Consider the following 26,437-nt stretch of genomic DNA (forward strand, 5'->3'; position numbering starts at 1 on the left):
TGAGATATAACTAGCATACATATTTGAAAATTTATTTCATATTCCAAAGAAAATCACAGAGGCTAAGTTAAAATTTGTACGATTTCTTAAGAATAAAAAAAATAAATTTTAAAATAGGTATGTCTGTCTGTCTGGCGTGGTAAGGTAATTATCGGATCGAACAAAATTTCATTAACTAAGACATCTCTTTTTTCGTTAAATTCCCCGGAAATGTCACGGTGTCTACATGTACACGTATCTAAATGTATATAGAGTAACTTAATAGCTAAGTTATAGGATTTTTATGCTTGAAAGAAAAACAAAACATAACAATGGATTGCTGACTAATTTCACTTTTATACAAATTGTTCTTGACTATTTGCCGATAATTCCATTAGCCTCCAGGCAGCTTTGGGATTCAATTCATTGGGATCCCGACACAATACCCAAACATAATTTACACGCATCACTTTTTCGGGATCACCTTCAACAACTTTATTGGAACTGCGCTCTCGCACACACATAATCTGTTGAGCCTGGAAGGTAACAATGAGTACCGGACCTTGATCCATAACTTTGCCCATTGCCAAGTCGATATTTTCAATATCCAAAATTTTTGAATCCAAATATAAACCAGCCTTTATTGCTTGACTTATTGGCGTGGAAATGATATTGAAGGTACTTTCAAAGCACCAGTCTTTTAAGATTTCCAAATCACCACGTACCATAGCCTCGAGGATATTTGGTATGATGTCAGTTTCACAATCTTTCAAAAATTGTTTTTGATCGAAGTTGGGATCGATTTTACACAGTTCCGTCAGTGTTTCGGAAAGTTCAGTTTTCGAGAATAGGCCACCCATTACATCGGAAACTTTGTCGGTCAAAAGTCTGGATGCACGAATAACGGGATTTTCCGACTCCTCATATTTCATCTTCCAATCGAGCACCTTGTTCACATAGGCGTTATTGTTTTTGAAATTCTCCCAGGATTGATAGAATTTCGAATCTTTGTGCAATTCCATACCCATAGCTTCCATGTTGGGCTCGACAACACGTTCATCGTTAGCCAAATCGACTTCTTTACGTTTACGTAGACGAGCTGGAGATCTATATACACGGGAATTAATGCTTTGGGCATCCATTTCTTGTTTAATCATTTTCGTTGTATCCGATATAGCCTGGAAGGCTGTAGTCTGTCCGATTTTTTCACCCTTTTCTGATATGGTTTCTTTGGCAGTTTTTGCCTTCTGTGATAGTTCTTCGCCAATTTTTGATGCCTTCTGACCGATTTCCGTTTTCACAGCTTCATCGAGTACATCGGAAACCTTTTCCTTGATGTTTCCCAATTGATCCTTGAGTATGCTCGATGTTTTCTGAGTTTCCGATTCAACGATATTGAACTTTTGTCGGGCCGACTGTAAGGCTTCGGACTGTTCCAACTTTTGGGCCTCCTCACGGAACTTCTTAATGCTTTCTTTCATTTCCTTGTTCTTGTCCATTTCATTTTTGATATTGTCAATGAATTGCGATAAGAATCCAGGTCTTCGGCCGGGTTGAGAATACCAGCGCTAAGATAAAAGTGGAATAATGATCAAAAAGGATAATTACTGCAAAGAAAACCCTCCCATTGGAATTTTCCATGGGTTCTAACAGGTGTCCCTCATCATGTTTCCAATGCCGATCTATTAAATGTACTTCAACTAGTCCTTACCTGATTTTGCAGCACCTGCAAACATTTGTTGCCGACCAAAACAGCATTGCCACTTCTCGATATAGCCACAAATTTGTACTGAAATGAAGAAAGAAAAAAGCACATTCTTCATTACTATTGCTGGCCATGAACTATGATGTCCGACTGTTCATAAATATATTTCGTATTGTTAACACATAATATATTTATTTTTTAATGTTTTTCACATACAAATCATATATTTATTACTCACCATTTTATAAATTTATATTAATTGTGTATTTTAATATAAGTTTTCTGTTAGTTTTCCGGTTTTATTCACTTATAATATGATGTATTTATGTAATTTATCGGTTTATTCGCTCAGGAGAGTGTATCTTGGTAAATCATGCCTGTTTAGTTGTCATTTGGCTGTCAGACTACTGCTAACATCTGATTAGAAAAAATGACAGCAGCATAAGATAAGGGTGTTGAGCTAAATCAAAGCGTTGGCGATTGACGGCAGTAGAGTTACCCACATTATAGAGTTTTGGGTTAAATCAATATTTTTAGTGAAAAATGGGAAATTAAATTGTAGGGAAAATACAAAATTCTGAAAACCAAAAAAGAAAACTGAACACATGATATGAGCAGTGCTGCCAGTTAAATTTCATGAAAAATCGTCAATTTTTCAGAAAAAAATCGGCATAATCGGCATTTGTATTTTTAAAAATCGGCAAAAAATCGGCAGCATATAATTTATAAATAAATTCATATTTTTTTGGTTAAATGTTTTTTGTTTTTGAATGGCCCAGTAAGTCGCATTTTCCCGAACTAGCTTTCAACTGCACGTTGCACAATTTACCAAAGAAAAAATTGTTCCTCATTTCTGCCCAACACTCCGTATCAGAGTCAATCCATTGTGATTTCTGCTTACGTCATGTGTGTTGTTCCTGCTGGACACTTGATGCACAACGATTTTCCTCGTCTGTGTTGTTTTCTATGAAAAATCAACAAATCAACACATGTATCCATGGTATAATAATAAAAGGTAACAGCAAGTGCTGTTGTACAAAAAACGATACAACAACCACATGGAAATTTGTTGTTGTAAGTTCTACTAGTGTCAACTCATTTGACAGAAAAATGCAAACAAACAAACAAATTATCATCAAATTATTTTTATTTTGAAAATGGAATATTTTCGAATCCTCAAAATAAAAATTGAAAAACATGAATGAAAATCTTTCCTTTAATTGAGCCATTGCCATATATATGTGTAACACATATGACAATGCTGGGAATAGCGAGTAATTCCTTCAAGAAAGATTTGCTTCTTCAAACTTTCCCAGCAGGCAGATTGAGTAAATTGAATACGGGAGCACATTTAATAAAGAACAATTTCAAATTGTATGCGTTCCCAATTTTCCTGTTGGGTGATTTTTAAAAACATAATTTGTCAAATTTATATTGACACTAGTATTACGCTGGAATCAAATCAGCTGGGATTTGCTGTTACCTTTTATAATTGTACCATGACATGTATCTTAGACACTATTGGTCTGTTCCCGTACTGCAAAAATCTACTCGGAGTAAAAAATAGTAGATTCTTGCAGTACGGGAACTATGGTCTGTTCCCGTAAATACCTTTTCGTTTTGTCAGGTATTTATCCATATTTATAATTAAATAAATTAACTTTATAGAATACACCACCAATTTGATACGTGTGCGCACTTTTTATTCGTTTATTTTTAATTTTGCCTTATTCGATGCAATGCTGACAAAAAATGCAGATATCTAAGCCATTGAAAACGGCTGCGGCGAGTCGCCGATAGTTATAATGATGTAAAGCTGCCAATTTTATATGTTTGTATGGTAACGCCGTTGAAATATCGGAAATTCTGAGGCAAAAATCGGAAAATCGGCATTTTCCATTTTTAGAGTGAAAAATCGTCAAAATGCCGATAAATCGGCAAATATGGCAGCCCTGGATATGAGTACATTTCGAAGGAGGATATTTTCATTTACATTTTGAATGTAGTCAAAACTAAAATTATGAGAATACCTTGTGTAATTATGCCCTGTAGAAATATAAGCAATATTGGTATACTTGTATGGTAGTCTAAAAACGGTACGCAACAGTCACAATTTTTGGTACTTTGGGCTCGGGTTTTTGGATTCTAGAAAGTCTCCCTACTAGGTTTCTAATGATGTTGTAGATTAAAGCAGGTTCCATATTTGAGAACGAAGTTAGGGACGGTGGAAAGTGAGCACCCACTAGTCTTTGCCGCTTGTAAGCCAGAATTGGACAGTGACACAGAAGATGCTCAATTGTTTCCGTCTCCTCCCCGTCAACGCAGAGTCTAGAGTAATCTATTGCATCAAGATCCCATTTACTAGTAAAGGCCCTGATATTGAAATGACTCCTGTCATTACTCTAATTTCAGCTTTGCTCAGGTTCAACAGTGTGTTTGTCCTCTTGGTTGACAGAGTCGGTCACATAGATCTTGACAGATTGCAGATTCATTGGCTCGTTCGTCAAAGAACGCCTCAAAGTTCCAAAAGAGATGACAGATGGGTAGTTTGATTGGCGCAATCGATTTCTAGATCTGTAGATTGAGATTATCGTCTAGCTAATTGGTCTGCTTATTCATTATCCATGATGTCACGGTGTCGTGGTACCCAACACAGCCGATAACTGTAAGTGTGTGTTTCTAAAACTGCTCTACACTCGATGATAACCTCAGATTTTATATAACAGGATTTGATGGCTTTAAGAGCCGCCTGACTATTCACAAGAGTAGCCTGACTATTGCCTGTACCGCAAATTCTGAACAGGCAAAGTTTTGTTTTTCTTCCTCGCACCCCTCTCGCTTACAAACTCAGTATTTGCCAAATAAAAATTTGCCTGTGGAAAAGCAGACTTAATTATTTTTTAAGAGAAATTTTGCCCATCATTGATTTAAACCGCTACAGTACTTACATTGAATACCCCTAATGATATTATAGCTGTTTGAAAAAAACTTCATTTCAATGATTTAGGGATATTTTAAATCGCCACATGCAACTGGAAAATACGCCAAATTGTCAACACTGTCTACAAGTGCAGTTATAATTTCCCATTTGAATGGAATTTCAATAAATTTTGATCAGTCCGGGATTACTTTGCAAACGAGACGAGCGCACGGTGATAATTTGGATTATAGAAAATATAAATTAGAACTGCGCTGAATTCATAAAAAGGGGCTATAATTCCAATCCCCCAAAAAATTGATTAGAATTTAGCAAAAACCCAAAAAAAACTATTAAATTTGTAAAAATCATTTTGAATTCATTTAAATTAAATTTCAATTGTTGTTGCTCAAAAATATAAAAAAGATATAATTGGAATTGTTGTAAAACAGAAAGAGGAGTACTGAAAAGTAACGGAGATTTTGTTCTTGGAATTCTTTTAAAGTTCGTAGAATTTTAATGCAAAATAACGACATGTACCGTAGCAGTCCCGAGTCAAAAAAGGTAAGCATGATATGATGGAACTTGTCTTTATTGTTGTTGATGTTAGTTAATTCATGAACAGTTATGTTGGAATATTTAATTGAATGCGAATTTGGTTTTTATTTTATTTTTTAATTATTAGCAACAACCCGAAATGCTGGGAAATAATATGCTTGGATTGGATTGCCTACACATGAAATGTTTCCAAGAAATGTACTTGGATGCATGCAATAAATTGTGTATATCTCCCACGCCATCTATGGCTTCCATGACCGATGGTACAACCTCATCGGGAGTATCATCATTGTCTCCAACACCCAGCATGTCGAGTTCGTCGTCATCCTCGCCAGAATTCGAGAATGGTGGGGGAATGATGACACCGGATTTGGCTGCATCTCTTTATGCCTTGCAACAACAACAGTTATTAGCAGCTTACCATAAGCAACAACAACAATTGGCAGCATCTGCTGCCATTGCTAATCATTCTAATGATGGACAACAGCAGCAACAACCACAACCACCAATAGGCACTGTCATTGGTAATAATGAGAATATGTCACAACAGCAGCAACAGGATGAAATTTGTAAATCATTGCAAATGTTTGCTATGTTATCCGCCTATTCAAATGAAAAAGGTTATTATTTAATTTTTTAATTTAATTTTGACTTTTGGCGAGAGATTAGGTTTTAATATTATTTTATTTTTCTTGTCTATATTTTTTTTTTGCAACTATTTTTAGATCCATCTGCTGGCGGTGTTGATGTACAACAATTACCAAAATCTCCAGTCGATGATGTAATGAATGACTTTGCCTGTAATGGTTACGTTTGTGATGAACTTAATCGTTATCATTTGGGTTTACATTTGTCTAATGCGGCAGCTGCCGCTGCTGCAGCAGCAGCAACATCGGGAAATAATATTGTTGCTGGAGGAGCCATTAACAATCCTAGCCTCTTGACAGCAGCTGTTCATCATCAGCAACAGCAGCAGCAAAATGGTACCAATCCAACATCCCCTACCACCACAAATCCCAATGTTGCTGCCTTGACACCACAACAATTGCAGCAACATAACATCAACATGAGTTTCAATCATAATTTTTGGAAAATTCTACCGGCCCATATGCAGCAACATTCACAAGCGGCCGTTACAGCAGCGGCTGCCGCTGCAGCTGCCGCCGTCAACATTGATTACAACTGTAATCAAAATAAGAAAATGCAAAAGCGTTACAATGGACCGAAGAATGAGAAATATGTAAGTAAAATGATTTTATCAATCAGAATAGGAGAACCTAAAATATCTAATTAGAACATGTTATAAGTTTATCAGAACATTAAAATTCAATTTTGATAATGATTACAAGGACCATATTGCAGGAGATCTTTTATTAATTCTTTTTGTTTTGTATTTAAAGTTGTCCTCGGAATGTTGTCGAGTATACTCCGAAGGTTATTTGACCGCTATATCGCCATGCACATTGAAAGGTTTTACAGGTTTAATTCTATTTTCTCCAAAAACATGATTAAATCATGTGTTTTATCAAATCCATATTTGTTAATTAAATCCACCGTGGATACTGAATTTTGAATACTAAACTTCTCTCATGTGTAAATTTTTTTAGACAACCGTATTAATTTATCAATCAAAAAATTACCTTTTACATTATTTTTTTATTGCTAGAAATCCGCTTAGACTATTAGTTTTCTGATTACAACGGTATTTCCGGAGATATGGCCCTGCGAAATTCTGTTGGGACCCTTTTATGTTCTCATGACTTTTTTTTTTTAAATTTACTAAGGCAAGGTACCAGATGGTGTGGACCAATGGACTAGATCTAGGTTGGGTAATGATAATAGGTTGTGCAAAGTTTGATTCAAATCGGAAAGTCCTTTACTTTGCTGGCTTGTTACAGAACGGTTGTGCCCGGTCTTGTGAAAGACTACGTTCCAAGACGTCTTCTACTTGGTCTTTCCATCTAATTCGTGGCCTTCCCCTTCTGTGTGAACCATCAGTAGGATAGGGTGTCAAATGCGGCTTTATAGTCGACGAATAGATGGTATGTGGCGATGTGTTTTTCGTGGGTCTTTTCCAGGATTTGGCCAGAGTGATAATCTGGTGGATTTGCCAGGTCTGAAGCCGCATTGGTATGGTCCAATAATGTCATTGACCATTGACTTCAGTCGTTCACACAGCACACTGGATAGCACTTTATTTGCGATGGGAAGGAGAGTTATTCCTCTATAGTTGGCACATATCGTCTTGTTTCCTTTTTCCAATCCTGAGGTACCAATCATTGGGGATGTATTCCTCTAGCCACATTGTACCAATCAGCTGGTGCTTGCTCCTGGCCAGCACCAAAGCCTTCGGACCTCATGCTGACTCCTGTACATCTCGATTTGCTCACGTGCACGTTTTTCTTGTTCTTTCTTCTTTTTTCTGAAAATACTTTTCTCCTCTCTCCTTTTCTCCTGATATTTCTACATCGCATTACGTGTTGCTACTGTCTGCAGGGTTTTGCCCTATACGCTACGTTTTTCACATCAGTAGCATTACGACACTCCTGATCGTACCATGGGTTTCTTGAATGTGGCTTTTGTACCCAAGTGTTGCTATTGCTGCAGTTTGTACGGAGTGGGAAATTCTTTGCCATTGTGCTTCTATACTATTATCGGGAAAAGAAGTACTTTCGTCAAGCAGGTGGGTAAGTTGAGAGGAGTAAGCCTCGGCAACATGTTGTGTGTGTATTGAGATGCTTGACTACCAAGTATTTTCTGGGGGACCGAAAATAATTTCCCTTCCGATTTTTGCATTGAAATCTCCTAGCAGAATTTTAATGTCATGGCCAGGACAGTGGTCATATGCAATTTCTAGGCGCTCGTAAAAAATTGCATCTTTGTCTTCCGTCGGAGCATGGGCGCAAATAAAACTGATGTAGAAGAATTTCGCTTTTATAAGGATTATAGCAATTCGCTCATCTACTGAAGTGAATCTGGAGACGAGGTCTTTTATTCTCCTTTTAACCATAGATCCGCAACCAAATTCACGTCATTTCATGACCCAAGAGATTTCTCCCTATCGAGTATCCAGAATAAGGCTGATAATCTTTACAATGACGCCCATATTATCATACGTTGGACTTCACAGAGAAGACCAATTGGTCTTCGCAGAGAAGGCCCAATTTGTCAGAGGGTGAAAAAATCCTGACAGCTTATATGCCCATATTTTCGGAGATTGAAATCAACAACAATATCATTTCACCAGACGGTAGGTTAGTTGTTGTTGTAGCAGACCTATTGCCCTTTTACTCAATGGGATGAAATGACAGACGATGACCGAGTAAGACTCGTGTCGTTTCGGATCGTAGACCCCCCTCTGTCGTGAAAACGACGCTAGGTAGGTTAGTAGTCTAGAATGATGTATGTTGTGTTTTTTTTTTTTAATTCGTTAAGATTATAAGATTTTTTATTTGAAATACAACATACTATAAATAATTTCCATTTTTCCCATTTTCCAGTCATCGGCAAAACATTGTGTTTTCTGCGAAAACAACAATGAACCAGACGCTGTTGTCAAATCTCACGCCGTGCGTGACTCAATGGGCCGTGTTCTTTGCCCAAAATTAAGAACTTATATTTGTCCAATTTGCAAAGCATCCGGCGATAAGGCACATACTGTCAAGTATTGCCCACAAAAACCCATCATTACAATGGAAGATGCCGTTAATGCGGAATCGTTTCGTCTATCCAAAGGAACCTATTACAAACAACAAATGAAGGTTTAAATAAAAACAAATTCTCAATTCAATCATCAAATGAAATGAAGGAGAAGGTGGTGAGTTAAATCAATATCGAATTGATTTTATCATCATTGTTTTAAGACAACAACAACAGAATATTATCAAAAGAAAAATTGATAAATTCTCGTTACACACCAACTATCCCAGTTAATTATGGCTGGGAAATAAACGAAAATGTTTTGAAAACATTATACACCATACATGAAGAATTTAATAGAGCGCTTGATGCGCAATCGTTAGATTTATTATCTATCCTATTTATTTAGTAAATAAGTTGATTTGAAATGCGTTTGAAACTCAAAATTTACATTAACTTACAATGTATATTCGCATTATCGAAACTCAATCAAATAATTCAAATTTATAATAACATCATTTCATAAATTAATTAATTCTGAATTTTATTTATCTCTCATATAATTACAATTTTCAAATAACTCCTCTCTCCCGTTTGTTGATCAAATGCTGGAGATATCGATTTCAATATATATAAAATTTTCATTAATTTATTTAGATTTTCAAGTGTTTTTTATGTGTATTCAAAAAAAAAAAAATAATCATTTCAAATAGTTATAATCTTCTAATGATGTTTTGTTTATTACACAATGTTTTTTTCTCGTAATATTTTAAAGTAATTGACATATTCATTTTAATATCTCGTAATTCATTTAAAATTGTTTAACTAAAAAAAAACATTTATCGTATTTAAAAAAAAGAAGTAATTTTGATTTTTTTTATTTAATTTGTATTGAAACTTGCGTTTCATAATTGTCTTTTTAATTTATTTATCTTATCGTATTCGCTTATTCAATATGAGAGTAAAGAATATATATTTTTAATTTTTATAAATATCATCCCACACTCATATTAACATATTGAAATATGTATGTTATATCGATGTGTAATCTTCTCATTACAATTCAAAAATCAGAAATAATCGAACTCTTCTAAAAAAATAAACACTTTTTAACTACATTTTTTAATACAATTATGTTTTATGATCTAAATAAATTTATTCCAAAAAAGTTAATCTGAAAATTTTAGTTTATTTCTTTTATTTTAATTGGGAAATTAATTGCAACAACAAAATATACAAAAGTGGGGTCATATCTCCGGAACTGTTTAACCTCTACCTTTCTGAACACAACCACTGGACGGCATAGAGATCGTAATATATGCGAATGATTGTACGATCATGGCGTCAGTTCCCATTATACATGACATTTCTGAAAGGTTAAATGTCTATATAGCAGATTTAGTATTTCTTCCATCTGATAAATATGTTAAATAAGAAGATCCACAGCCACTCTGTTCACTACAAGGACATCTGCAATGAAGCTCCCTCTGAACATATCATGGTCAATGGTTCACTAATTCCGACCACAAACTACCTGAAAATTTTTGAGTGCAAGCCATGGACCATTTACATGAGGAGGCATTGGTCTCAGCTGTACATCGTCACAACAGGATGTTGTCGATGCATCCAGGGAGAGAGAGAGAGGTCCAACGATATAACACAGACATGAACGAAAGGTATTCACAGAGAAAAAGACCCAAAAGGTCTTCATAATGAAGACCCCAAAAAAGATCCAATAGATCTTCACAGGGAAGGTTCAATAGTACTTTATAAAGGTCGTCATAGGAAATACCTAGAGGTCTTCACAGATAAGACATAGAGGTCTTTACAGGAAAGACCTAGTCATCCTTAAGGAGAGGACCAAGAGCTCTTCACAGAGTAGACCAAGAGATCATAGTAAATACCCATTAGGACTTCACAGAGAAGATCCAATAGATTCTACACAGAGATGACCCAATAGATCTACACAGAGTAGGCCCAAAAGGTCTTAATAGGGAAGACAGGTAGGATATCAAAGATCTCCTTATCGAATCCCAAGATGCCTTTTCATTAAAGAACAATACGAAGACAAAGGCTTATTCATATCCAAAACTAAGTAGTCTTAATATCAAGGACCAAGAGCTATTCTTAACGAAGAAGTCTTCATAACGAAGTGTTCCGAGATCTTCATATTGAATTGGTCTCAAATCCAAGAGGACATTTTACAATAATGTCAATTTTCTTTGCACTTACCTGATTAAGCCGCTAAAATAAACGATGGATCTGGCAGGAGCATTTTGAAATGCTTCTAGTATCAAATAGTAGTGGCGGTGAAGAAGATACCCCAGAACTTAGAAGAGATAACGGAATAGCCAAGATGAGGTCAGAATAACAATCAATCGGCTGAAGAATAATAAAGCAGCAGGTGCCGATGGGTTACCAGCTGAACTATTCAAGACTGGTGGGGTCAGATGCTGATTAGGAACATGATTAGTACAATTTGGCTAGAGGAATGCATGCCCAATGATTGGAACCTCAGCATCTCTGGCAAATCAACCAATGACCAGATTTTCACTCGGCACCAAATCCTGGAGAATACCCACGAAAAAAATACATTGACACATTCCACCTATTCGTCGATTATAAAGCCTCATTCGACAGCCTTATCCGTTCAGTGGTGTTTAAAGCCATGTCTGCGTCCGGCACTCCTGCAAAATTAATACTGCCATGCAGTATATATTTATCTGGTACAAGGTCAGCACTTAAAGTAGGAAAGGACATCTCGGAGCTCTTTAATACAGAATGAGGATTTAGACAAGTTGACAGTGACTGCTGGAAAAGGTCATACGAGAGGCAAGGTGAACCGAAATGGCACTCTGGAACATGAGAACTATAGCTTCGATGTAGTGAACGATATTATATACCTCGGTACCGCCATAAATAAAATAAATGGCATCAGTTCTGAAATTCCGAGAAGGATAGAATAGTTTTGTGTGCCACTATGGTCTATGGACCGATCTGTGTTGAGGGTGTATATCGCCGTCGATATTATCCGTGCTGTTATATGGATGTGTAGCATGGGAACTTGCGCAAGCAGATGAGGCAGTTCTTGGAGTGATTGAGAGAAAATTTCTCCGTAAGATCTATGAGCCGATCTACGTTGAGGGTGAATATTACCGTCGAATGAACCATGAGTTATTCCATTTATTCTCGGACATTGGCATTGCCAGACGTATCGAGCTGCAACGACTACGTTGGCTAGGTCATGTTATGAAAATCGATGATGATGCCCCGGCACAAAAGGCACATAAAAGCGAGCCAACTGATGTCTCACGCAGAAGGGGAAGGCCATGAATTAGCTGGAAAGATCAAGTGGAATAGAACATTTTGGCACATGTTACATACCGACGCGCCAGAACATTCTTTTTTATGTTCGGCTTATGGAAGAAATGTCAAAAGCTAGCTAAGTAAAAAAACAATTTATTACAAATTTGCAACAAAAAACCTGTTTATTCATTATCTTTCGTTTTAATTGCTTCAAATATAGCTATAAATAGTCCATCTGTCATATCCGAATCGGGTCGAGTGTATAGACAATTTTTGCCAATTTTCTTATATTCCTGACTGCCGACATTACGCCATTTATTACGTAATGATTTTTTGGCACTCAATAATTTAAACGACGGATTCAATTGCAAACATCTCTGTACGACCTGCTCATTTTCCTCCTCGTACAGGGAACATGTTGAATAGGCAATACGTTTAACATCGGGAAATGCCGACATGGCATGTGATAACATTGTTATTTGTAAACCAGCCAGTCGTCTCAAACGTGCCGGATCTTTTTCTTCCGAGTGTACAGATATACGATTTTGCATACCCGAACCGGAACATGATGGATCAACAAGAATATATTCAACACCGGGACATTTTTCGGGTGTAATTGTAAGAGCATCAGCATTGATGGGCGTAACAATTTTGCAACCAGCTTTTTCTGTCATGCGGCAGAGGGTTTTATAACGTTCGGAATTCAGTTCAACGGAATAGATAGTACCTTGATTGTTCATAACATTGCTAACGTGTATGGTTTTCATGCCCGGTGCAGCACACATATCCAAAACTGTGGAACCGGCCGGCGGACTAAGGAGTTCTGCAACCAAAGCGGTGCCCTAAAATGGATATGTATTACAAATATTATTTTTCAGTATTTGTATTTATATTCTAGAATTATGGAATAGAAGAAAAAAATCCTCCAGGTGGAAGGTAATTTGCAATGTAGGTCCTTTTTTTAAAAGCCCCCAAGATCTTAGGCTTTCATGATTTAAGAAAGAAGTATTTTTTGTACTGCCCTGAGAATGAATCCCAAAAAATCTTACCCACCTTATCTTGTAGCATAAAATAATTGTCTCGTGCATAACTATGATTGGCCCAATAGTGCTTCTGTTTCGGATGAAATATTAACAAATCATCAATGTGCATATCGATCATATATTCATCTTCCTGTAGTTCCTTTATGGCCTTCAAGAAATCATCATAATTTTCAAATGGTGGATATTCTTTTTTACGCCATTCTTCGCTGGCCAAAAACTCATGGGCCTCTTCAATGCTGAGCAAGTTTCTGTTAATGCGTACATAACGAGGTTTTTGATCTATACAGAAATAAAAAAGAAAACATTTTAATGAGAAATGAGCTGAAACTTTATTTACAATTTTTTAATGAATACAATACAATAATCGTACTTATAAAAATACATATTTTTAAAAAAGGGAATACTTTGAATAGTAAAATTTAGTCGTTCTTCTAGCATATCCTACTGCTGTACAGTATGGGTGGGGTTGCGGGGAGCTATGTTAGCAGTCTATGGCCGAGTAAAACTCTGCTCATTCCAGAGATGACTGGCACGCACTTTAATTAGTTTTCTTGTTTTCAATTGGTGCCGCGCCGCCATCAGAACTATTGTTGCCCGGGATGGGTGTAGTCTTTTCGGTAAAAGCTTTAAACACATACAAACATAGTATGAAATTAACCACCAATACAGAAGCTAAAACTGAAAAACAGTTCGTTTGGAATGTATCAAAGTCAAATGATTCCTGCAACCAGGAACGAACACCATAAAATGTCACAAATGGAAAGGTGAACATCAACACGGAAAATGCCAACAGCCATAGGAAGGCATTTGTACTTCCGTTATCAATTTCAATTGTCGGCGTAACCTCCGGATGTTGGGTCGTCAATTCCTGATTATCATCATCAGCATGTTCTTTAGCCGCCTTCTTAACGTTTAACTTATTTTTACCCATTTCCAATGCCCCTTTCAAACAGACAACAGACAAAAATGAATTATAATGTGCTGCTTGCCTTTTTTATATTCCGATTTGTTAGTTTCGATTGTATCAACGCCCAATGCTTCGGCTAAACGATCTTGGTATGCACGTACTGTCTGTACCGGTTTCGATTCTCCGTTTAACTTTTTCAATCCCAACAGCAGCTCTGTTACAAGAACTTTACACAAAATAGGACACAGACGTGGATTGTCTTGAAGAATTTGAGATTTTTCGATTGCTTCGTCAATGGCTCCTTTATTATCAAAGTATCGTGTTAGAACTGCTTGCATGGAAGGTAAACGCTAAAAGAAGAAACAGAGAAGTGTACAACAAAATTATGATATTGGTGTAATCGTTAATGTGCTGGGGATTGTTTATATTTATTTTTGTTATATACTTACCGCATGTTTTTCATTGAATATCAACGATTTCAAAGATGTTTTACTTTCCAATGCGGTTTTCAATACTGCAGCAACCCGCTTGTATTGCGTTGGAACTTTTATCGAGTGTTGTTTCTTTTCGGTCGACATTTCAACGTTGTTTGGTTTGTTTTCTTCGTGCACGTGACAATTAGGGATGTATAGGTCGACTTTGTGATAATCGATTAATGTGTGAAAATAAACTAACGGCAATGGTGTTATCGTTTTTTTTTACAACCGGAAATGTGAAAACTATTAAATGCATTTTTTTTTCAAATTTTATACAGAAAATAGGTCTTTTCGATCAAATTTCCTATAAGGATGGCAATGAACTGAAATGATCCATACTGTCTTCTTTAATTCTTTCCTGCTTATAGAAATCATGTTTTAGATTTACGCTAATGCGGTGTACACACTAGCATTTTTGAATGGCACTCTTGCCCAAATTTTGCTTTGTTTGCCTCACATGTTTGTCATTCATCAGGCAACCACAAAAATATTTATGGTTGTTGGACAGTCAGTAAAGGGCTAAGCAGAATGCTCGTGTTGAGCCATCGAAAATACAACAACCACAAGGATAGCATAACATTAAAGGGAAGAGCGAAAAAATTCATTTTCATTTTTACAGAAAACTAAATATGTTAGAAGAGCTAATCAATCAATTTAGTACGCATTTTCAAAACCTTGATCGCAATAGAAATCTAAGTCTATACTAAATTTGTATTAAATTTAGTACCATTTATTACACATAAGTATAAGTTTCCAAAACTACGAATCCCAGACTCAAACAATAATCTTAATTCGAAATGTCAATGACCCTCATTCCAAATTTAAGAATTCTAGATAAATCCTGACAAGTCGATAATAAACATCTTGGTTATCGAAAACTAAATTACTCATATATCTCAGCAAAATTCTTATTCGAATTAATGTCGTAATAAAAACAATCAGTTTTTTATATTGTTTTATATAATTATATATTTTTTATTATTAATATTGCAAGTTATGTTTCGAAATGTAGAAAAAAATTGTTTACCAATTTCGTTTAACATAGGTTTTAGATTCTTTTTGTGTGTGTTATTTTTTAGTTTCGTCATGTTGAGTTTATTAATATTGCGCAATGCTAACAAGAAGTTTTTAACTTCGCTAATAAGAAATACCTTTTTTGTTTATATATGTTACTAATAATGTAATATTAATAATTATAATATAATTGAATATTAAATACTTAATAATATAAGATAATGCATTATATCTATTCCATGTTGTAAGTAAAATAAAAGAAGATTTTGTTTTGTAGCGTAAACGAAATATTGGATATTTATTTGTATAGCAATAATGCATTTTTTAAACAAATTAATAATTTATTATATTGTTTCCACGATTGTCTTATTTTTTTAAATTAAATAACTTAACTTAATAATAAATCTTGGCTTTTCCCATTCATGAAAAAATAAATAAATTGAGAAATTAAAATTTAATGTTTTGTTTGGTTTGCGATTTCCAAAAAATTAATTGAGCATTTAGACGTGTGTGTTAACAATGTGATTTTGAATCAACATGGAATAAATATTAATAAACTAATTACAGAGTTGAAATATTAACGCGAATGAACGATATTAAACCAAACGTTAATGGTTTAGTTTGTAATAATGATAATTATTATTCTTTTTTTTTAATTTTTCATGTCCATAGAATATAACATCTATCTACAGTTTCTGTTTAAATATATTGGACTTTTTGCTGTTCCAATTTGTTTGTGTGTTTTTTTGTTCTAAGTGATAAGGGGAAGGTACACCTTTCATTTGTCAAATTGATAAATGTTGTTATACTTTTAAACAAAGGAGGTGAAATAATCAATGAAACTTTTGTGTATATTTGTTGTTAAATCTTTTTTAATGGTAACAAATAAATTATACAACTAGCATGGCAGTTATAAAGGATTGTATGTGATTTCGGCATATTTTTTGGGAAGTCCATTTCTTTTGAATATAATTAAAAATTGTTACATTTTATAGAGAGATCAGCAAATGCTCACAAATTAATATTGCAATTTGTCCGGATATTTAAAAACAAGTATTTTTTATTTTCAAAATTATTGTTATATTATTATTTTTTTCTTCAAAATTACCTTGACAATTTTTGGACCTTTATTGTTTATTCTGTATATTAGAGTTTTTAGGTGTAGCTAACATAATTTGAAAATAATTCAATAATAATAAAAAAAGTCCTAATTAAACACAACCTCACTTTTTGAATTTGTTGTTTTTAGATCTATATATGATATTTTAATATATAATGATATTTTAATAATTATGAAACAATTTCCATATATTAATTTTCCAATCAAAGAGAAAATATATTTAAATTTGAAATGAACAAAAAAACTTCCTAATTTTGTTGTAGTGAGCAGCTAAAAAAGCAAAACAAAAAATCTATAATCATATTATGATTGTAATTATAGTATTTGGAGCGTATTAATTTCTACTTAGGATGAAAGTTTACTAATAAACTCCTCAAAACACTTGCACTATGTAGCGGTTAATGCATTCCATTCGAAACGCGGATTTTTCGAATGTGTCACTGGTAATGTATCTGGTTCAACCAATTTCCATTGGCCATCGATTTCTTCGACATTTGCCAAACTACAATAGGGTATTTTATGTATTACCTGACGCAGTTCATTTGTGTTACGTGGCGCCTCGCCAATTAATTGCCTGGTACATGTATCTAAGGTGGTGGCATGTGCAACAATGAGGACATTACCAGCTGGAAATTCAGTTTGGTGGTTATTGGAATAAATACAGTTCTTTAAGACAGCAAGTATTTACCTGTTGAATCGATAATTTTCCTTAAAACGTCATAGTTACGTGTATAAAATCCCTCTGTGGTCTCTTTAATTGATTCGTTTAGATTATTGATGGTGACAAAGGGTTGATATTCGGTATCGATATTATAGTTAGCCGCTAGCAATTCGTCTTTTGTTAGCCAATCTGGTACACCATCTGGATACCATGCCATCCATTCAAATAGACCAGGTTCCAATTTTATTTTATGTTTTCCCGTTAGCTTGAGACCTGCAAAAAATGAATTTTTTGTTTAACTTAAATTCTGTTCTTAGCCGAATTGTTAGGTTATTAAAATAAAGAAGAAGACACAGTAGATGACAATAAAAAATAGGGTCCCTATAGGTTTAGGGGTCCCTATTATAGTTTAAAGGTATTAGCTTTGTTTGTCTAATTAATTGACTATCCTGACTATCCACAAAGATAGTCACCATTTCAACGACCTCTGCATCAATTCCGCGCTGCCTTCCAAATAACAAAGATTTCAGCTTGGAAAACACTACAGATGCTATTTAGTTTGTAGGTAAGTTCAAAGCCTAGCCTTTCACAATAGACGCCTGCCCCTGTACCTTCTTCCATCTTGGAAGTCTTAATTTCAATATTTTAGCTTCAGCCGTTTCGTATGGTTGATAAGGATCCTTACATACTTTTATTTATATAGATTACCTTCTAAAGCGCTTGTACAGGTCTGTATACAACGATATGCCGGCGAACAATAGACATGATCAATTTGTACCCGGGCATCGTACAGAGCCTCTCCGATTAGGCTGGCCTGGTATAAACCGATATTTGTCAAAGGCGAATCATTAAGCCAGCCATCTGGAATATTGTTTCTAAAAAATCAAAAAAGAAAACAAACAAAAAATGGTATTAAAAAAGAAGAAAACTTTTTCATTTCCTTGTGGTATAAAATCTTACCTTTTTGGCAGCGTTTTTGGCATATTCAAATCTTTGCGCATATAATTATTGAATTCATCAAAACAATATGGTATCCATGTGCCGAATGTAAAATCCACCCTTTCACCATGACGCATTATATAAACACGTCGATTTTTCGATGATAATGACATGGAATTTTCGGCCGAATGTTGACTGAGCGTATCATCCGCTTTGGGTGGAGCAGCTGGTATGGGCTCAACTTTAATGTCACCACTGGCATTTGGCGTTGACATACTATTGGGTGTAATTTCAATAAGGGGTGTGGCCTGCTGTTGTTGATTGCTGGAGTTGTGATTATTTGTTATTGTTGGTATGTCCAAACAGGGTTTTAAAGTTTTGCGTAAATATTTTTCAACACTCTGTTCGGAGTCTTCGTTAAACGATGAGCCTTCTATTAGTTCGGAAGCGTGTATGCCAACTAGAAGTAGATTTTTTTTTATTAAAAATTACTTATATAAGTAATGTGTAACAACATACCCTGGGCCAAATCACGATGTCTCAAATGGTCTTCGGTCTCTGTTGATAAACTGCGTCCATCCACTAAATCACATTCTTCATTTGATGTCAGGGAAGGCGTTATTGATTTTGATAGCTGAACCACACGATGCAAGGTCCATGCATCCGATTCGGCTGTACGTTCGGTATAATTAACAGGCAAATGACCCTGTGCTCCCGTCAACCACGATATACCCTCGGCCCAACCGTCTGAGGAGTTGTCCACTGCGTCACTATTCAAATAGATATAATCACCAATACGCAATTCCAGTTCATCGATTTCATGTGGACTGTGTGGATAGACAACTTTGTGAACCTGTGAAACGGAGAACAAAAAATACCAAAGTTTCATTACATGTCTTTTCATCACATCGGGGAAGAAAAAAGGCTTTGCTTCCTTTGCTGCTTCTCCTACTAGGATAAGATATATAATATAAAATACAAAATAAACAGCAGCAGCAATGACAACAAAATGAATATTTTTATACGTATATAAAATATGTACTTGTTTGGTAGCCAATCTGGGATCACGTGAATATAAACGTAATTCCCAGTTGGAGGCACATGATGCGTCTAGTGATTCCACTAAAGTTTTCAGTGCATTGAATTGGCTCTGCGGAAATTGATACGCTAAAGTCAGGTGCAAGGATTTGACGTGAGGCTCCAACGAAATTGCTATTTATTTACGAAGTTGTTGTTATTGACGTTTGTTTGTTGTTGTTTTGCATCGTTGTATGTAAAAGAAAAAAAAAAAACAGAGTAAAGAAAAGAAAAAGAACGAACAATAATAAAGAATATTTCGTCTTTTGTAATAATTGTAAGCAAAATAATTGCATTTAAAATACTCTATTTATTTGCAAACCACAAATATATTCAAACTATATATTATATATAAACGTATGTTGAAACGCACGCACATATACACAGTGGCAGTTGTATACAAAGAACCAAAAAAGGACAAGCAGGCAATCAGGCGAACCGTAAGAATATCAAATGTGCTACTAAAATGTAATGAAAAGGAAATGAAAAACACAACCCAAATTCTATACTAGATACTACTATTATAACTAAAAACTAAGAAGGAACCCAAAATGTATGTCAAGCAATGCAGAATATATTTTGTGGCGCTGTTGTCGTTGCTTTTGTTGAATAGTATACATTGAGGCTAATAATAAAAACAAAAACAACAACCACATACTGCTAGTTGTTTTTCTTACATGCTTATATTTTTATATATAAATAAGAACTAGTTGTAATTTTTTCCTTTACAATTTTCTATAGTATACGTGTTTACACATACTGAAATGCAATTGTTTTTGGAGAAGATATTGATTAGGGTTTCAATTTAATAAAACATGCACACCATCATTCTATTTCAATATACCGCTAGGAGTTTAAGGATCTACTGAAGTATCTAATAATATATCATACCAACAATTTTATTGCAATTTATTTGAAATTGATAATATCTATTGCGAAATATATATGCTTGAGTCCCGTAATAACTTGTCTTTACTACTGAACGATTTACTTGAATTTTGTTTATTTTATCGTCTATACCCCCAAAGAAAAAAATCATTATCAGAATATTGAAGCAATTTTGGCAAGTCATTTTAGATACGGTAACATTAGAAAACAAAATAGATAACGCGCATTTTTTAACGCCAGATGGTTAATGGTATCCCAAAAATAAAGAAAACCTTTAAAAAAGTTCAGTTGGTGTTGCCGAAAGATATATACCCTCAGAATATGGTTTGCGGAGGGCTTCGGAATTACACACAGGTTTTATTATTCGTATTATATGTATATGTTTTAAGTTAGGTTTAGGGATGTCCAGGTCCATTGTGATCATCCACGAAAACAAAAAGATATGGAAAGATCTATGGGGGGAGAAAAATTTACTGGTAAAGCCCTGCAATTGCAATTATCAGTAATGATTTGTCATTACTCTTATTTCAGCTTTGCTCAGGTTCAACCGTGAGTGTGTCCTTTTGGTAGACAGAGTCGGCCAAATAGATCTTGACACATTGCACCAAGGTTTCTTGTCCCAAAGTTGATAGGCTCTTTCGTCGAAGAACGCCTCAAAGTTCCGATAAAGAAGACATATGGGTGGTTTGATTGAGCCATCAATTGCTAGATCTGTAGATTGAGATCCTCGTCTAGCTTATTCGTCTGTTCTTTCCCATTATTCGTCTGCTCTTGCCCATGACATGATTTCATTACCCGATAGCTGTAAGTAAGTTCTTTCAAAACTATACTACACATGAGGACGGCCTCAGATTTGATGGCTTTAAGAGCCGCATGACTATCAAGAAAGATAGTCACCAGTTCGACGATCTCTGCATCCAGACTTTTTATCAATTCCGCTGTCCTCCAAATAACGAAGATTTCAGTTTGGAAAACACTACAGAACTGGTGATATATAGTCGCTTAGTTCTACGCGTTGGTCCAATGTCATACCTAGTTCGTTCAGGATACATCTATGCCCGTAGCCCGTACTACAAGTTTATCAGCCTTATTCTGGACATCAATTCACCGTGAAGTTATTCTGAACCAGAACTCGCAGGTTTACAGAGAGTGGGAGAATGCGATGACATTTTGAGGGAATTTTTTCGCTAATAAAATTTAAGTGAGCTGACTACAAAAATATACAGCCTTATTCTGGATATTCGCTAGCGATATTTCTCGCATGTAAAAATGTTGCGAGATGCTGATTCGAATTTTCGAAAATGGTGGTTGAAAAGAAGATTCGTGTTGCCATATTGTAATTTTAGTTATGTGTGCTGCCATATTGTAATTTAACTTGTAATGTGTGTTGCCCCATTGTAATTTAATTTTGTAATATTTTTCATTGTTTTTTTATTGATTTTTTAAAATAAAAATTGTTACATTTTATTGTTATTCAAACTTTATAATAATAAAAATGTAAAATATTAAGAATCCGCTGTAAAACTGCTATGTAATTAAAAGAAAATAAATTGAAGTTTGAAAATATGGCAACATGCGTGTGAAACAGCTGTTTGTTTTGATGCAATTTGGTACAACTACAACAGATTACAAATAAAAGAACATTTTTTTGATGATGGTAAAAACCATAAATTATGTCAAAAATACACAACGAATAATGGGAAGAAATCTGCGATTGAATTAAATTAATTTGCAGTTTTTTATTTCACTACAAAAATGTGTGCCGTAAAACTGTACACTTCAGTATATTGTACAAAATTGTGTGCAGGTTGGCCAAACTTTGGGTCTTTAGTGCACAATATACATTAAATCGGACGAAAATATATATGGGAGCTATATCTAAATCTAAACCGATTTTCACGATTTCACACATCATTCTGGGCCTAATTCTGTACCCTGTGCCAAATTTCGTACAAATCGAAAGATATATAGGGACTTTGAAGCGCCATTTACCTTAAATCGAACGAAAATATATATGGAAGCTATATATAAATCTGACCGGATTTTCGCGAAACTTGGCACACTTCATTCTAGACTCAATTCAGTACACCATAAAAAATCGGACAAAACTATATATGGGAGCTATATCTAAATCTGACCCGATTTTCTCGAAACTTAACACACGCCATTCTGGACCTAATTCAGTACCCTATGCAAATCCTTAAATCGAACGAAACTATATATGGGAACTATATCTAAATCTGAACCGATTTTCAGGAAACTTAATACACATCATTCTAGACTCAATTCAGTACACTATGCAAAATTTCGCGCAAATCGAAAGATATATAGGGACTATGGGAGCTATATCTAAATTGAACCGATTTTCTCAAAACTTAGCAAACTTCATTCTAGACTCAATTCATTAAGTTGTGCAAAATTTCTTGCAAATCGAAAGATATATAGGTTTTTTGGTACACCATTTACCTGGAATCGGTCGAAACTATACCTAAATTTGAACTATACCTAAATTTGAACCGATTTTTCACAATTTCAATAGGGTTCGTCCTTGTGCCAAATTAGTGACATGTGCCAAATTTTATCGAAATCGGATCATAAATGCGACCTGTACTTTATTTAAAATTTAACATCTACAGATGAACGACAGGCGGATGGACGGACATGAACAAACCGACTTAGAAAGTGATTCTATATATATTTTCGTTTCTATCTCCTCGTTTCCTTTTGCCTGTTACAAACATATGCACAAAGCATAATACCCTGTATCACAGTGTGGTGAAGGGTATAAACATATTGCTGTGGAACTGGTTATTCGTATCGTAGACTCACACTGCAGGGCGCATATAATGTAAAACTAAAGTTCTGTGGTAGTGGTATAGGGTATTAAATGGTCAGTCCAGTTAATCGAGATGTGGCATTATAATACTAAAAATTGGGTCTAGCGGCGCTATCAATTTGACTAAACACAAACAATAATAATCTCACATAGTTTTGTAATGTATAAAAATCAATGTAAATAAAAAGAAATCAAAGGGAATACCGATAAGTATTCGAATAAAAATATATACCAAAACAATGCAATTATAAAAAAATAAAACTCGAGGGGGTTTCAACTTTATATACAAAGAAATTTAAAAAATATTATTCTGGTGATTATTTTCATGTAGAATTTCTATTGTTGACTCTAAAGAAATTACTAAGGAAAAATTACTGGTAAAGTATACAGACAAATTTTGTAGATGATGAAACAAAAAATATTTACGAAAACTGGATAAAACGTTAAAAATTAGAAAAATATTATCGATATTTAATGCACATCTTGATGTAGATGCATTTGATACAAAACGAAGGGTTAAGGAAAACAAATTTCTAAAAATGGGAAATGAACAGAATCTCTCAAAATTAATCTTATTTTGTGTTACCCTAAGAAAAGCAAAGCAACAAGCCAGCTATTCAAAAGCATTTTTAAGCATTAAATAACTAATTTCTTTTTTTTTAATTACTAAAAGGTAATATATTAATAATTAGAATTAGCTTACAGCGACTGCTACGCGGAATACAACGATTTCCCGAAGAAACCGCACCACACCAGGGAAAACAAGCAACTATTGCATCAAGTTGCTCATATGTATCGCTAATAACTACAATCCGATTTTTTTCATTTGCATTTCAATGATTCCGTTCAGTTATTATTGTCGGCGTTTAATCATGATCAATATGATTACATTCAAATAAGCAAAACCAAAAAAATTAGTATGTATTTGTTATATTCAACGATTATAAATAGAAATGTGGCAATAGAGAGAAATCCATTTGTTTAGCATTTATGAGATATCATCAAACATACATACATAAATGGAAAACACGGAAATAGAGAAAAAATTGGGGGAAGAAACAAAACAAAAAAAGTAGAAAAACCTTTTAATAACGCACCCGTTTAAATTGGTAGTAGTAGTAAAACCATCATCCCACAAAGTTTTAGCAACATATCAGGGGAATAAAAGACAATGAAGGGAACATACTTGAATTGGAGACTTCCTTAACATATTGCAGGGCCAAACGTTTTAAATAGTTTGCATCATCTTCAGCCACAAAGAAACCCATGAAATTTTGACTCATATATAATTCCAATTTTATGGGACGATCCAGAAGTGCACCGGTCATGTCGACAACTTGTTTTAGTGCCTTCGACAATTGCAGTGAACATTCGTCGGGTGCCTGAAAAGCATTGAGTTTTGAATTAGTATTTATTTTTTAAAATATATTAAAATTGTTCTACCTTAAAAAAGGAAACCAATGTTATGTGCGGCACATAGTTGTGGGCTCCATTCCAACCACATAATTGCCTTGATTTTGTCCAAAAATCTTCTAATTGTTGTAGAAATGGTCCGGTTGGACAAGCATAAAGTATATATTCCCGTGGTGTACATTCATCTAGTGTGGTATCATTGACATGGGCCAATAGCCAATCGGATGCTATTTGTACACCACGATTTCCTGTGGAAGCCAAAGCTTTTTCGCTAAAAGAAAAACAAAAACATTTAACATATGTTTATAAAATTATATTTAATTTATATATTTCAATTTATTTATTTTTTTTCTGGAGTTTTATCACAATTCCAATATTAGGAAAATACATTCCGGTTTTCTAATTTCATACAAATTAAACAGTATTTTTTTTTCAAAATATTTAAAATACAATTTAAAAACATAAGAGAAAAAAACAACAACATCCTCTCCAATTGTGTTATCAATGAAAGGTGAATGACACTTATGAGCAAGAAGAAGGCCATTAAAACACACCCGCCCCCACACACAAACATTCTACAAAAAAAAATCAATATCCGTATGGAATCTTAAATAAAAAAAACTCTTTCTCTATTAAACACACTAAACCACTTTTTTATTGTTTATAAACTGTTTACTTTTCATTAATAACTTATTAACTTACGCCCTGTGTTTTTGGAAGCCCATTTGCAATAAGGTCTGGATGGGAGTTAAATGTTGTTTAGATATCCGTGTGGGTGTCGGATTTTTACGTGGCGGCAAGTTAGCCATTTTTATGTTGCGGTATTTTAGAACAGATTCACGTTATTTATCAAACAATTTCAAATTCAAGTTGTGATTATTTTATTAAATTTTACGATTTATTGTGTGCACACAACTGCTAACAGTGAAAATTTGTAAAAACAAACTACACATACACGGTAGGGTTAAGTAAATCGACTTTCGACTAATCGATTAATCGACTTTCTGTATTGAAATGTATAATAGCCGAAGTCGACTTGTGATATCTGAGGAAACCGCAAAGTCCATGGTGCAATTATAAAAGGTAGGGGAGCTTTTGTCAGAAAGGAGGGAAATAAAGAAAACAAATGCAACAAGTCGTTCTGTTCATTTGACATATTTCTAACATTTTACCAAAAAAACGCGAAAAATTAATGGAATGTTAGGTTTTTTTCAAATACTTGGTTTATTGTCAAAAAGCATACAATTCCCAAAAATTACATATTGCAGAACTTTATTTCATCTGATGACAACTTTTCAGGTTTGATAAAATCGATAGATCGAAAAGTCGACTTTAAAGTCAAAGGCAAAAATCGAAAAGTCGAATTTTACTTTCGATTACGTATCCCCATGGTATAATTATTACAAGCTGATTACAATTTTTTTCTCTCAAAATACATTATTTGAGTATGTGTGTGTATTATTTTGAATACTATGTCAAATAAATTCAAAATAAATTGAAACATCTATTTAAATTTAATTGAAATGATGTGCTTTTTTAAACGCGTTCGTCCGGAAGTAATTAATTTGTTATTGATGAAACAAATATTTCATGGTATTCCCTACTGGATTTTGGAAAGAAATCATATCCTTTCATACATTTTTCGCGTTTTTAGTTATGTGTTGAAAAAACAAAACCACTTATATTATATACAAAACCACTTATATTATATTTGGCAGAACAAGCCACCACCTACATAGTTTTTTGTTATTTAACTCAAGCTGCCCTATTATTTTACATTATTATTTTACCATGCGTATCCCTAATACACGGCCAGAGTATGAAGCTTTTTGAATGGTTTCTGGACGCCGACGTTAGCAACATTTGCAAAATGCTGATAGGCGTTGATTGTGCTAGATGTGGCTGAGTATTTAATCTTATGGAAAATCGTTGAAATTCCTGTATATATATTCATCATAT

At 34.4% G+C, this 26,437-nt stretch overlaps 4 protein-coding genes across 4 annotated transcripts; 1 reads left to right on the forward strand and 3 right to left on the reverse strand.

Moving 5' to 3' along the window:
* Positions 1-335: 335 nt before the first annotated feature.
* Positions 336-25,371, reverse strand: LOC133323334 (mitochondrial import inner membrane translocase subunit TIM44). The gene is made up of 4 exons (XM_061532274.1): positions 25,356-25,371; positions 1,923-1,979; positions 1,691-1,768; positions 336-1,547 (listed from the first exon to the last, which is right to left on the reverse strand). The coding sequence occupies exons 2-4, from the start codon at positions 1,923-1,925 to the stop codon at positions 336-338; spliced, it is 1,293 nt and encodes a 430-aa protein (XP_061388258.1). The 5' UTR covers positions 1,926-1,979; positions 25,356-25,371.
* On the forward strand, positions 5,126-8,926 carry LOC133323340 (protein nanos). The gene is made up of 4 exons (XM_061532280.1): positions 5,126-5,165; positions 5,287-5,779; positions 5,885-6,399; positions 8,660-8,926. Exons 1-4 carry the CDS (start codon positions 5,136-5,138, stop codon positions 8,924-8,926), a joined length of 1,305 nt encoding a protein of 434 aa, XP_061388264.1. The 5' UTR covers positions 5,126-5,135.
* Positions 12,287-14,632, reverse strand: LOC133323341 (28S rRNA (cytosine-C(5))-methyltransferase). Its single transcript, XM_061532281.1, has 4 exons — positions 14,504-14,632; positions 14,137-14,404; positions 13,158-13,426; positions 12,287-12,946 (listed from the first exon to the last, which is right to left on the reverse strand). Exons 1-4 carry the CDS (start codon positions 14,630-14,632, stop codon positions 12,287-12,289), a joined length of 1,326 nt encoding a protein of 441 aa, XP_061388265.1.
* On the reverse strand, positions 16,989-25,287 carry LOC133323336 (ecdysteroid-phosphate phosphatase). The gene is made up of 10 exons (XM_061532276.1): positions 25,181-25,287; positions 24,509-24,749; positions 24,252-24,447; positions 23,769-23,870; positions 19,307-19,476; positions 18,784-19,117; positions 18,286-18,724; positions 18,034-18,200; positions 17,353-17,598; positions 16,989-17,290 (listed from the first exon to the last, which is right to left on the reverse strand). Exons 1-10 carry the CDS (start codon positions 25,285-25,287, stop codon positions 17,052-17,054), a joined length of 2,241 nt encoding a protein of 746 aa, XP_061388260.1. The 3' UTR covers positions 16,989-17,051.
* Positions 25,372-26,437: the final 1,066 nt, after the last annotated feature.

Source organism: Musca vetustissima, unplaced genomic scaffold (assembly GCF_032173495.1).
Source record: "Musca vetustissima isolate MV318-11 ecotype Yass unplaced genomic scaffold, APGP_CSIRO_Mvet_v1 utg7560, whole genome shotgun sequence".
Taxonomy (NCBI): domain Eukaryota; kingdom Metazoa; phylum Arthropoda; class Insecta; order Diptera; family Muscidae; genus Musca; species Musca vetustissima.

Coding starts and splice junctions, on each gene's coding strand:
- LOC133323341 (XM_061532281.1), bottom strand. CDS start 14,632: ATGTCGACCGAAAAGAAACAACACTCGATAAAAGTTCCAACGCAATAC. Junction 14,405..14,503: donor TATTCAATGAAAAACATGCG/GTAAGTATATAA, acceptor TTCTTCTTTTAG/CGTTTACCTTCCATGCAAGC. Junction 13,427..14,136: donor CAAATCGGAATATAAAAAAG/GCAAGCAGCACA, acceptor ATTTCTGTATAG/ATCAAAAACCTCGTTATGTA.
- LOC133323340 (XM_061532280.1), top strand. CDS start 5,136: ATGTACCGTAGCAGTCCCGAGTCAAAAAAG. Junction 5,166..5,286: donor GCAGTCCCGAGTCAAAAAAG/GTAAGCATGATA, acceptor TTTAATTATTAG/CAACAACCCGAAATGCTGGG. Junction 6,400..8,659: donor GACCGAAGAATGAGAAATAT/GTAAGTAAAATG, acceptor CCCATTTTCCAG/TCATCGGCAAAACATTGTGT.
- LOC133323334 (XM_061532274.1), bottom strand. Junction 1,548..1,690: donor TGCAGGTGCTGCAAAATCAG/GTAAGGACTAGT, acceptor CTTTTATCTTAG/CGCTGGTATTCTCAACCCGG.
- LOC133323336 (XM_061532276.1), bottom strand. CDS start 25,287: ATGGCTAACTTGCCGCCACGTAAAAATCCGACACCCACACGGATATCT. Junction 24,448..24,508: donor CATTGGTTTCCTTTTTTAAG/GTAGAACAATTT, acceptor AATGCTTTTCAG/GCACCCGACGAATGTTCACT. Junction 17,599..18,033: donor CTGTACAAGCGCTTTAGAAG/GTAATCTATATA, acceptor CATTTTTTGCAG/GTCTCAAGCTAACGGGAAAA.